At 43.9% G+C, this 12,500-nt stretch overlaps 1 protein-coding gene across 1 annotated transcript in view; it reads left to right on the forward strand.

The window, feature by feature from the left end:
* The first annotated feature begins 8,020 nt into the window (after positions 1 to 8,020).
* The window catches only part of LOC123510284 (ribonucleoprotein PTB-binding 1-like), a 118,564-nt gene continuing 114,084 nt past the window's right edge, over positions 8,021 to 12,500 (forward strand). Inside the window, exon 1 of the mRNA XM_045265284.1 lies at positions 8,021 to 8,834. Coding sequence (XP_045121219.1) covers positions 8,436 to 8,834 — 399 coding nt within the window. The 5' untranslated portion in view covers positions 8,021 to 8,435. The remainder of the gene's footprint in view (positions 8,835 to 12,500) is intronic.

Raw genomic sequence — 12,500 nt, forward strand, 5'->3', positions numbered from 1 at the left:
GTGAAGTATGTGAGTGAAAAATAATGAAGAAAACGAATAATTTTGATAACAGGTGAAAGAAATGAGAAAGAAGAGGAAAAGCAACCTGTCTTTCTTCTTTTTCCTTTCTTTTGTTATTATTCTCTCTCTCTCTCTCTCTCTCTCTCTCTCTCTCTCTCTCTCTCTCTCTGTTTCTCGTTTTCTGTTGCTCAAGGATGAAGAGAAAACGTAGCGTGGTGTTTTGATATGCAGATTGACGCTCTCACACACACGCACACACACACGCACACACACGCAAATCTGTATATAAAGAGGTGTATTTATGTGTTTCAATATACAGTGACATCGGAGCGTGGAAGGACGATGCACGCACGCAAACACACGCAATCACACGCAAACGCACGCAAACATACGCAAACACACGCAAACGCACGCAAACATACTCAAACATACGCAAACGCACGCAAACACACGCAAACACACGCAAACACACACAAACGCACTCAAACACGCAAATTCAGCTATTTTGAGGTATAACGTAACTTTTGCGAGGTTTGTTCGTGCGTGTGTTGTTTTCAATATAGCGCAACACTGGAGCGTGGCTGAGCATGGTATTATGTTAGAGAGAATGACTCACTCACACACGCACACGTACACACGCACACGCAAATACTCATAAATCGACGTAAAACAAACTAACCACTCTCTCTCTCTCTCTCTCTCTCTCTCTCTTCCTCCATGCGTCATTTCAATAAAAAAAAAAAAAAAACAAGTTAGAGTGACAAATGAATAGAAACAAACCGTGATATTAGAAATGAAACAGACTGACACACTCACACACACACACACACACACACACACGCACGCACACTCACAACCACACATACACATACACACACACACTATCCTTCCATTTATCCCTTAATTGATGGCGCATTTAGAAGAAATCCCTTAATTCACGCTGATTAGGTTTAATAGGAGCGTGTAACACTATAATCAGCGGATGTCTGTGACCCGCGCCCGTGCAGTGAGCTTGGCGGGCCCCGTGTTCAGAAGCGCTTTGTTCTCCCGCGTCACGGTTTTCAAAGGCCACGGAGATGATTAGCCCGGTTCCCAAGGGTGTTTTTCTGCCCCTGATGCCTTGACTTGTTCCTAATCTACCCACTGGAATCATAAAAACACCCTTCAAAGCTTCAATAGTGTCCAATAGGATGATGTGTTAAACTGCCTCCAGCACGGAAACTTCCTTCTGAGTCTTTACAATAGCCAGGACCGTCAGAAGGAGTTAGCGGTGTGGAGTCCTTCTATAACTGCCACTGGAAGCAATAAAACACATTTCAAAGCTTGTTATATTGCATAATTCTTGCTAATCTGTCTCTGGAATCACGGAAACTTGAAAACCCCAATAACGTCCACTACAGCCTGTCAGAACTAGTTATCACGGCGAAATCTTATTTTAAACTGCCACTGGAATCAATAAAACACTCTTGAAAGCTTATAATGATGCAGAATTCTTGCTAATCTGTCTCTGGAATCACGTAAACTCCCTTGAAAACCCCAATAACGTCCACTACAGCCTGTCAAAACTAGCTATCACAGCGAAATCTTTCTTTAAACTGCCACTGGAATCAATAAACCACTCTTGAAGGCTTATAATGTTGCAGAATTCTTGCTAATCTGTCTCTGGAATCACGGAAACTCCCTTCAACACCTCGATAACGTTCATTATAGCTTTAGCTTCTAAAACTGCCATTGGAGTCAATAAAACACCCTTGAAAGCCTGTTATGATGCGGAACTTTTACCAATCTGTCTCTGGAATCACGAAAACTCCCTTCAAAACCTTAATAACGTCCACTACAGATGAATTAACCTACAAACAGTCTTGAATCCTCCTAAAACTGCCACTGAAATCAATAAAATACTCTTGCAAGCTTGTTATATTGCAGAATTCTTGCTAATTTGTCTCTGAAATCATGGAAACTGCATTTAAACCTCCATAACGTCCATTATAGTCTGTCAGGACTACTTATCATAGCTGAATGCTTTTAAAACTGTCACTGGAGTCAATGAAACACCCTTGAAAGCCTCTTATGATGTAAAATTCTTGTCACTGTCTCTGGAATCACGAAAACTGCTTTCAAACCTCAATAACGTCTACTACTGATGAATTAATCTACTAACAGCGTTGAATCCTCTTAAAACTGCCACTGGTATCAATAAAACACCCTTCAAAGCTTATTATGATGCAGAATTCTTGTTAATCTGTCTCTGGAATCACGAAAACTCCCTTTAAAACCCAAATAACGTCTACTACTGCCTTAACAGTGCTGAATCCTTCTAAAATTACCACTGGAATCAATAAAACACCCTTGAAAGCCTGTTATGATGCAGAATTCTTGCTATTCTGTCTTTGGAATCACGAAAACCTCCTTCAAAACCTCAATAACACCCACTACACCTTGTTATGATGCTGGAAACGTGTCAAACTGTCACTGGAATCATGTAAACCTCTCTTGAAAATACAACAATATCAACTACAGCGTGTTGATGTTGGAATCCTTTTTTTGTATCCCACCTACTACGATCATAGAAACTGTCTTCAGAACGCCAATAACACACACTGGAGCCTGTTAGTATATCGTAGCATCCTCCTTAAAACTATCCCTGGAATCACACACACGCAAAAAAATGAAAGTGAAAAAACCCGTAAAGAAGAAAGAAAAAAAAAAAACTTGCTCAAGACTCAAAGCTCCGTTTCAACTTGAGATAAGTCTTGGAAGTGTTTGAGAAAACGATACAACACTTTTTTTTTCTCTCGTCTCGTTCCTCAACCTCGCTCTCTTTTTTTTTTTTTTCACGTGTGTCTGGTTGAGAGAAAGAGAGAAAGAGAGAGAGAACGAGAAGACGAAGATGAGAGAGAAAGAGGGGTGGAGAAGACGAAGAAGGGCAGGACAAGAAGAAACGAGAAGATGGAGAGAAGGAGAGAGAGAGAGAGAGAGAGAGAGAGAGAGAGAGAGAGAGAGAGAGAGAGAGAGAGAAGATGACGAGGATGACGAGGAAGAGAAGGCGGAGATGGAGGAGGAAGAGAGAAGGAAAGAGAAATAGAGAACGAAAAGATGAAGAAAAGGAAAGAAGAACAAGAAGGCGAGGAAGAAAAGAAGGGAAAGGAGAGACAGAGACGAGAAGATGGGAAAAAGAGAGAAAGAGAAAGAGAACGAGAAAACGAAAGAGGGACAGAAATGAGAAAATAAGGAAGGGAAAGAGGAGACGAGAGGACGAAAGGAGGAAGACGAGAAAGTGAAAGAGAGAAAGAGAGAGAGAAAGGAAGAACGTAAAGACAAAGAGAAGGAAACAAAGAGAACAAAAAGAAGAAAAAAAACAGGAAAAGAAGAAACACAGAGAGAAATAGAAGACAAGAAAGTCGAGGAGAAAGAAATAAAGAAAGAGAGCAAGATATAGAGACAGAGACAGAGAGAGAGATAGAGAGAGATAAGAGAGGTAGAGAGAAAGAGAGACGGAAGGAGGGAGGGAAGGAAGGAGACACTCAGTTCACCCACCCACCCAACTGTTCTTCCTTGTCTAGCACAGTGGTCGATAAATGAGTGTCGAGGGAAGGATAAACTACGATAAGCGGCGTGTTAGTTACTGTGTGTGTCCCTCTGGCTGGCCTGGTGACGTCTCAGAGGGCCAGCTGCTGATGTACGCTGGGACATGATGTAACTTGACGTGAAAGAGAGAGAGAGAGAGAGAGAGAGAGAGAGAGTTGGGGGTGGGGGGTGTAAAGGGAGTGGGTAGGTGAGGGATTTGAGTTGGGGAAAGATTGTTAGCGAGAAAATTAAAGGTTAGGTGAGGTAACTTGTCTACTACTACTACTACTACTACTACTACTACTACTACTACTACTACTACTACTACTACTATTATTACTACTATTACCACTACTACTACTACTTTCTTTCTTCTTATCTTCGTTCTGTGTTTGTATTTCTCCTTTTTCTTTTTCTTTTTCTTCTTTTTCTTCTTCTTCTCTTCTTTGCTTGTGTCTCTATACTCTTCTTTTCTTCTTCCTCTTTGTTTTCTTCCTCTTTCTTCGTCTCTTGTTCTATCTCCTCCTCTTTTTTCCTTTTTCTCTACCTTGTTTCCTTCTACATTTTTTCTTCTTTGCTCTCTCTCTCTCTCTCTCTCTCTCTCTCTCTCTCTCTCTCTCTCTCTCTCTCTCTCTCTCTCTCTCTCTCTTGTTTTCTTTTCTTTTCCTTCTATCTTCTCTTTGTTTTCCTTTTTTATTCCCTTCTCTTATTCCTCTCCGTCTTCCTCCTTCTCCTATTTCTAATGTCTAAGTGTCTTTTTATCCTCCTCCTCCTCCTCCTCCTCCTCCTCCTCCTCCTCCTCCTCCTGAAACATAAATACAAAACATACCAGTATAAGCAGTTCTAGGCAGTACACACCTGCTCCACACCTGCTAAATTCCTTTCCACACCTACCCACACCTGTCTACACCTGCCCATAAGTCACCACACCTCACCACACCTGCAGCTATGTATTGTAGTGCAATTGGGCGAGTATATAGCACAACCCATACCTGTCATTCCACATCTGTCATCCCACACACCTGGTTCAGTGCGGGTTACGAGACTAATTGGTGACATCCGCTGTTAGAGAGTAAGAAGGATGTGTGTGTGTGTGTGTGTGTGTGTGTGTGTGTGTGTGTGTGTGTGTGTGTTTTTGTTTGTGGGGTTTGTGTGTGTGAGAGAGAGAGAGAGAGGGGGGGCGGGAAGGTAGAAGGAGACTATAAAACGTTCCTCTCTCTCTCTCTCTCTCTCTCTCTCTCTCTCTCTCTCTCTCTCTCTAGACCCATATAGATCCAGACGGATAAACAGTGGTACACACACACACACACACACACACACACACACACACAAGTAATTAGAGGAGAGAGAGAGAGAGAGAGAGAGAGAGAGAGAGAGAGAGAGAGAGGAGGAAAAAAAATAATAGCAACAGTAAGACAGAAATATAATAACTATAAAAAACCGCGGGCAGAACAAAGGCTGGGAGAACAAACAACAAAAATATAGATAGATAAACACGAAACGCGGGAAAAAAAAAAAAAAAAAAAAACAAGTTAATTTTCCCCTGCAATTAAAACAACCCCAACGAAAGAAAAGAAAACGGGAAACGAAAGGAAAAGGAAGGTAACATCTATAGCGTGTGGAGGTAGGGCAAGATGGCGGATTAGCTCCCTCACATCCCCTCCTCTCTCCTCCCCCATCACTCATGACCTTACAGGACCTAGATGGCCATGAGACGCGGGTTATTTGGCATCATTATCCTTCTCCTGGTGACTGTGACCCGAGACTGGTGACTGGGAGGGGTCATAGCCACGGTAACCCCCTCAAGTGCTGGGGCTAGACTGACCAAGATGGCGCCGCGACACACCACCTCGCGTGCCGTCCCCACTCTCTCTCTCTCTCTCTCTCTCTCTCTCTCTCTCTCTCTCTCTCTCTGATATTTAAGAGGTTTTGGGATTTCCTGGTGTGTTTTTTAGGGTATTGTGTGGTATTGGTGCTTGTTGTTGTTGTTGTTGTTGTTGGTGGTGGTGGTGGTGGTGGTACCAGCTACTACTACTACTACTACTACTACTACTACTACTACTACTACTACTACTACTACCACCACCTTTACTACTACTACTACTACTACTACTACTACTACTACTACTACCACCACCACCATCACCTTAACCACTACTACTGCTACTACTACCATTACTATTACTACTACTACTACCACAAATACTACTACTACTACTACTACTACTACTACTACTATTACTTTAGTGTTCTTGGTGTTGTAACATTTTTATCTTCCACGTAAAAGCCTCATTTGCATAACACTTCAATTTGGTGAAACCGCACACACACACACACACACACACACACACACACACACACACACACACACACACACACACACACACACACACACACACATTTTTCCAGTAATACAGCCAATATTACACTACTAAAAGATACGCTTCTGTAATTCACGTTAAAATATTTGATGATAAAAAAAATGCTTTATAAAATCCACAAAGAAAAGAAAAAAAACGGAGCATTTTATCTATTTATATATTTGTTTACTAATACTGCTGCTGTTACTACTACTACTACTACTACTACTACTACTACTGCTGCTACTACTACTACTACTACTACTACTACTACTACTACTACTACTACTACTGCAAAACAACAACTACTACTTCTACTATTATTACTGCTACTGCTGCCGTTGCCATTGCTACTGCTGCTGCTGCTGCTACTGCTGCTGCTGCTGCTGCTGCTGCTGCTGCTGCTACTGCTGCTGCTGCTGCTGCAAACAACAACTACTGCTGCTGCTATTATTACTGCTACCGCTGCTGCTGCTGCCGCTGCCACTGCTACTGCTGCTGCTGCTGCTGCTGCTGGTTCTGCTGCACTGCACGCCAACAGCAACTGCTGCTGCTGCTGCTGCTGCTGCTGCTGCTACTGCCGCTGCCACTACTGTACTGCTGCTACTACTGCTACTACTACTGCTGCCAGCACTGTTGCTGCTGCTACTGCTATCACTGCTGCTGCTGCTACTACTACTACTACTGCTGCTGCTGCTGCTGCTGCTGCTGCTGTTTATACTATAAACATAATAATAATAAGAATAACAATAGGAACTAACACTATCAAAACAAACGCACACGCCCACCTCTCTCTCTCTCTCTCTCTCTCTCTCTCTCTCCGCAATAACAAACTAAGATCACACACTCACATCACAGTATTACCTAATAACCGTGTTTATCTTCCAGTTTAAACCAAGCATTCTGTGACGCTCTCCTCGTACCTACCAACACTACTACTATTTTCAAAGGCCACAGAGATAAGAAGCCTTTTTGAACTATTTCACGAAAGAAATCTCATTAATACACCACTGGGACTATAAAAAAAAAACACCTTTAAGATAGTCTATATTCGAATACAGCTTTTAAAATGAGTCAATAAGTGTGTTACAGAAAGGGATGCAACGCAGAGATGGCAACAGTGAGGCGAAGCGAGGCGAGGCGAGACACAAACAGCTGGTCTTCCCTTCCTCGGTCTCTCCGCCTGTCGTCAGCTGATTCTAGCCGCTCCCACCACGCCGCCCTCAAGAGTTACGAGTGAGTGTCATGCGGGATTTGTTCTGTAAAGGTTATAACAGTAATTCCCGTCCAGAGAGAGAGAGAGAGAGAGAGAGAGAGAGAGAGATTTTTGTCTTTTCCTTATTTTTTTTCTGGTTAACGAGAGAGAGAGAGAGAGAGAGAGAGAGAGAGAGAGAGAGAGAGAGAGAGAGAATTTTGGTTTTTCATTTAACATCATCAGTTTTTTCATCCCACACACACACACACACACAGAGAGAGAGAGAGAGAGAGAGAGAGAGAGAGAGAGAGTTTTTATGTGTTGCATTAGGGAACTGGACTGCCTCCAATCTCACATGCTTATGAATGAAAAACGTCGTCACATTACAGTCAAAGGTATTTAAAGATAACACAGGGAAGGCGGCGCAGCATCACTCGGGGGCGGGGGAGAGGGGGAACTTACGTAACACGGGAAACTTAACACGCCTGCCTCTTTAAACCTCCGTGTGCGTGAGTAAGTGCACATGGCAAGTGTCTGGCTTTACGTATACATACACATGCACACTCATTTGTTTATTCATCAGCCTCCCTGGGTCTCGGCGCGCCTCTAGTCCTCGTTCCAGAAAAGTCTTTTGTCTTAATGTCTTCCCGTCAGCGTGGTGGTGGTGGGGATGGTGGGCGGGAGGAGAGAGAAGGGCAGGGGAGGCGCGGCGGGCGCGGTGGGTTTTCTCGCCCTGAAATACGCCGCGTGTGTGTTTTGAGGAGGTGCGTCACCCGCGCCGGGACCATAATGGAAATCTCTGACTTTGATTGTGAAAAATGTCCCCAGGAAATGGAACAGCCGCCTCACAGCCGCGTCCCCGCTCGCTCGGGTTTTTAGTGGCGGCTGTCATGCCTCGCCCACGCCGGGTAGGGCCGCTGTGCACTGTTTTTGTGCCTGCATGTATTGTGTGAACCACGAGGGAACGTGTGTTTGTGTGGTGCAAGGTGTGTGTGTGTTTGTGTACGCGTCGAAAACGCCCCCACGTGCCAGATTTTCAAACCTAACGTCAGGAGATGCATGTTCCCCGTCCCGTGCTGCCCTCAGGCGGCGTGCCCGGCGTATTCCCAGTGGGCCAGGGCACGGGCGTGCCTCGCTGTGGCCTGGCGGCGCAGCCTGGGGTGCTGGGGACCTTGCGGCGGGGAAATATGGAGTGTAAAGTCCCACTTGTTGAGCTGGGGCGGCGCGGGCGGCACTTCTGTTTTGAATGAACGTGGCGGCGTGAGGCGGGCAGGGGATTGGCTGCGTGGCGGCCCCGGCGGCTGGCTGGACCAATGGTAGGGGCGGGGCCGGGCGGGCGTGGGGAGTTTGAAAGGCGCGGCGCGGCAGAGTCAGTGTGTGTGGTGCCCCGCCGACGAGTGGCGGCGTGTCGCGGTGAGCGGTGTGCAGTGTGTGTGAGGATGGCGGCCAGCTCCACCGATGCCTTCAGCGCGCCGCAGCAGCAGCTGGGCGCCAACATGCAGCTGTATACCAACTACTCCCTGGTGTCCGTGACCACGGGCGGCGCCTTCTGGCCCGGGGAGGACTCAGCCTCGCCCCCTGCCTCGGACCACAACACCTGGGAGGTGGACGAGGAGGAGGCCGTCAAGAGGCGCATCTACGAACTCAAGAGACAATTCCACAACGGACGATACCTTTTGGTGCGGCACCTCCCACGCGACGCCTCAGAGCAGGTACTGTACCCTGTCCTACCCTACTGTACTGCTGTTGCTGCTGCGGCACACCCCCACGCCACCCCCTCACCTGTGTGTGTGTGTGTGTGTGTGGGACTCCGCAACTTACCCTGACTCACTCCAGTCGCCCGCACTACACACACACACACACACACACACACACACACACACACACACACACACACACACACATATCAAAACCACACGAGAAATACTTGACACGTAATTTCAGTGCACACACACGCACGCACTCATACCACCACCACCACCACCAGTCAGTCAGTCAGGCTGGGGAGGCAGAGGGTAGAGGGCGGAGAGGGACGGGACAGAGGACAGGGTAGGCTGGGGCAGGCAGGAAGGCAGGCCAGGCAGGCAGACAGACATACCACCACCACCACCACCTCGTCGTCTTTGTGTTCTCTTATAATATATTGACATCTTTGAGCTGTGGCGGCCAGGGCAGCACACACACACACACACACACACACACACACACACACACACACACACACACACACACAAGATTAAACTAAAAGCTCTCTTATTCGTTTGAACTTGTAAAGGAAACGTGTGATGGAAAATGACTAATGTATGTGTGTGTGTGTGTGTGTGTGTGTGTGTGTGTGTGTGTGTGTGTGTGTGTGTGTGTGTGTGTGTAATCCCCCATTCCTTGTATGAGGACGGGCGGACAAGAACCCAAGGCCATCCTACCTCCCCCGATCTCCTTGCTACCCCCAAACAGGTTTAGAGAGAGAGAGAGAGAGAGAGAGAGAGAGAGAGCACAACCACCACCACTGCTTCTACTATCTCTACCCTATCAGTACCTCTCTCTCTCTCTCTCTCTCTCTCTCTCTCTCTCTCTCTCTCTCTCTCTTCCTGAACGAAGGTTTTTGGGGGCGGAAGTGAAGTAGAGATAATGTTGACCTTTCCAAGATTTAAGGTCAGACGGTGTGTGTGTGTGTGTGTGTGTGTGTGTGTGTGTGTGTGTGTGTGTGTGTGTGTGTGTGTCTCGCTCATGAAAACCTGTTATTTTTTTCCTATATTTATGGCAGTGCGTTCTAGAGTACACACACACACACACACACACACACACACACACACACACACACACACACACACACAGATTCATACATTTGTTTCTATAACGCCTCTTGTTATGATAATGTTTCATAATGATGCACTAGAGAGAGAGAGAGAGAGAGAGAGAGAGAGAGAGCACTGTATATAATAATGTAGTATATTTTAATGACTGCAGTAGTTATTATGACAAAAAGAGAGAGAGAGAGAGAGAGAGAGAGAGAGTATTTATTTAGTAGTAATAAAAAAATGATATTGCTTTTGTATTCTTTTATCTTGTTGAAATGTAATGTTGAATAATGCTATTTGGTTATTTTGTTTTGTTTGTTTTGCTTAATTTGTTTGTTTTGTTTATGGAAGTGTATGCAATATTGTTTTCGTTGTTTTGTTTTTAGTTTCGGGTCTCTCTCTCTCTCTCTCTCTCTCTCTCTCTCTCTCTCTCTCTCTCTCTCTCTCTCTCTCTCTCTCTCGAGGCCTGGACAATCATTAATAACTTTCAGGCCGTGTTGAGGCTTTCCTATATAACATTTTTAGAGAGAGAGAGAGAGAGAGAGAGAGTGTTCATTTTTCAAGGCTAGTGTCGTTTTGAAAAAATAATATTGAGGTGACAACGTGTGTGTGTGTGTGTGTGTGTGTGTGTGTGTGTGTGTGTGTGTGTGTGTGTGTGTGTGTGTGTGTGTTGAGTTTTGCACGGGGCGGATGAATGAATGCAGGTGCGTCGCTTGTATTCCCGTGTCTATGGTGGGAATTATGCACACTTTCCCTTGTTTTGCTTTTATTTATTTATTTATTTTATTCTTTCTCTCTTTTCTCTCGGTCTCTTTTTTTTATTCGTTTTCTTTTATTTTCTTTCTTTTCATTTTTTATTTTGTCCTTTCTCTTTTTCTAAAAAAATTTTCGTTTTCTTTCTTTTCTTTCTTCTTTTTTATCGCATCGTCAAAACCTTATTGTTGTTGTTATTGTTATTGTTGTTTTATTTTGTCGTTTTATTATTTCTCTCTCTCTCTCTCTCTCTCTCTCTCTCTCTCTCTCTCTCTCTCTCTCTCTCTCTGCAACATTCCAACACATTCAAACATTTTCCTAACGTTTCTGTACACAGTTATCATCATTTTACTCCGTCATTCACACATACATTAAGTCACCTTCATTTTATCCACGTCTCTATATTATTTTTGTCGATCTATTAAAAAAAAAGATTCCTTAATTTGTGTTGTTATGTTTAGCGTTTATCGAGAGAGTTGCTTGCCTTCACACACCTAACTACACAGGCACACTCACTCACTCACTTACTCACTATCTCTCTCTCTCTCTCTCTCTCTCTCTCTCTCATACAATTTTATCGTACAATTTTATCGTCAGCTTCACCGTTATAGTTTAGCATCAATTCATTTATCCATCAAGACATTTCATTTTTTTTAACTCATTTTTCTCATTTCCAAACATTTTTCACGTCTGTTCAACATTCCTGCAACATTATTTCAACATTCACTCACCTCGTTTGGACATTTAAAGCTACACTCGTGCTAGGAAATGCGAAATGTTTACCTGTTTTTTTTGTTATTGTTACACTCTCTCTCTCTCTCTCTCTCTCTCTCTCTCTCTCTCTCTCTCTCTCTCTCTCTCTCTCTCTCTCTAGTAATTAATTTAAAACGAACATTTATAATAACTAGAATTGTGTTGTAACTTGCTGTGTTCTGCTTTCAAGAGGAACTGGAGTTGTAAGTGTAGTGGTAGTAGTAGTAGTAGTAGTAGTAGTAGTAGTAGTAGTAGTAGTAGTAGTAGTTGTAGTAGTAGTGGTGGTAGTAGCAGTAGTAATAGTAGTAATAGTAATAGTAGTAGCAAGGTTAGGTTACTTTGCATCCCTTCACATAAAAATAATGATAATGATAATAATGTTAATAATTTGAAGGTAATTATGAAATCCTTTGCTATTACCTGTCTGTCTGTCTGTCTGTCTGTCTGTCTGTCTGTGTCTATTTTATTCACTCAGCTTAACGTATCTCTCTACCTATCTATTTCTCTCTCTATTTACATGTTTACCTGTCATATCTTATCTCTGTCTGTCTGTCTGTCTGTCTGTTACTTGTTCACCTGTCTATCTTATAAATCTACCTATTTACCTGTGTTTTTTTTTGTCTTTACCCCCCCTTTCTCTCTCTCTCTCTCTCTCTCTCTCTCTCTCTCTCTGTGTGTGTGTGTGTGTGTGTGTGTGTGTGTGCGCGTGTGCCTGTCAGTCAACGCCCAGACAAGGTTCTCAGGGGGAAATATTTCTATCGAGTTAAAATATTCAGCCGTGTCTAGCTCCTATTTTTGCCTTCGTGATATTAATGGACGTGTGAAATAATAGACCATCTCTCGCCTCACCTCCTTCATGCACGATACGAAACCCTGGCGATACAAAATTAATGAAAAGAAACGTAGATGTAGTGAATGAAAGCTAAAGGGAAGAGAATAGGGAAAGAAAATGGAAACTACACGAAACGAAACGAAATATTAAAGAAAATGGATGGTGTGAATGAAAGGGTAAAGGGAAACGAGGGAAGAGAAAGATAATTGAGAGGGAAATGTAATAAAAAAAAGAAGTTAGGA

The sequence above is a fragment of the Portunus trituberculatus genome, chromosome 28 (assembly GCF_017591435.1).
Source record: "Portunus trituberculatus isolate SZX2019 chromosome 28, ASM1759143v1, whole genome shotgun sequence".
In the NCBI taxonomy this organism is placed as follows: Eukaryota; Metazoa; Arthropoda; class Malacostraca; order Decapoda; family Portunidae; genus Portunus; species Portunus trituberculatus.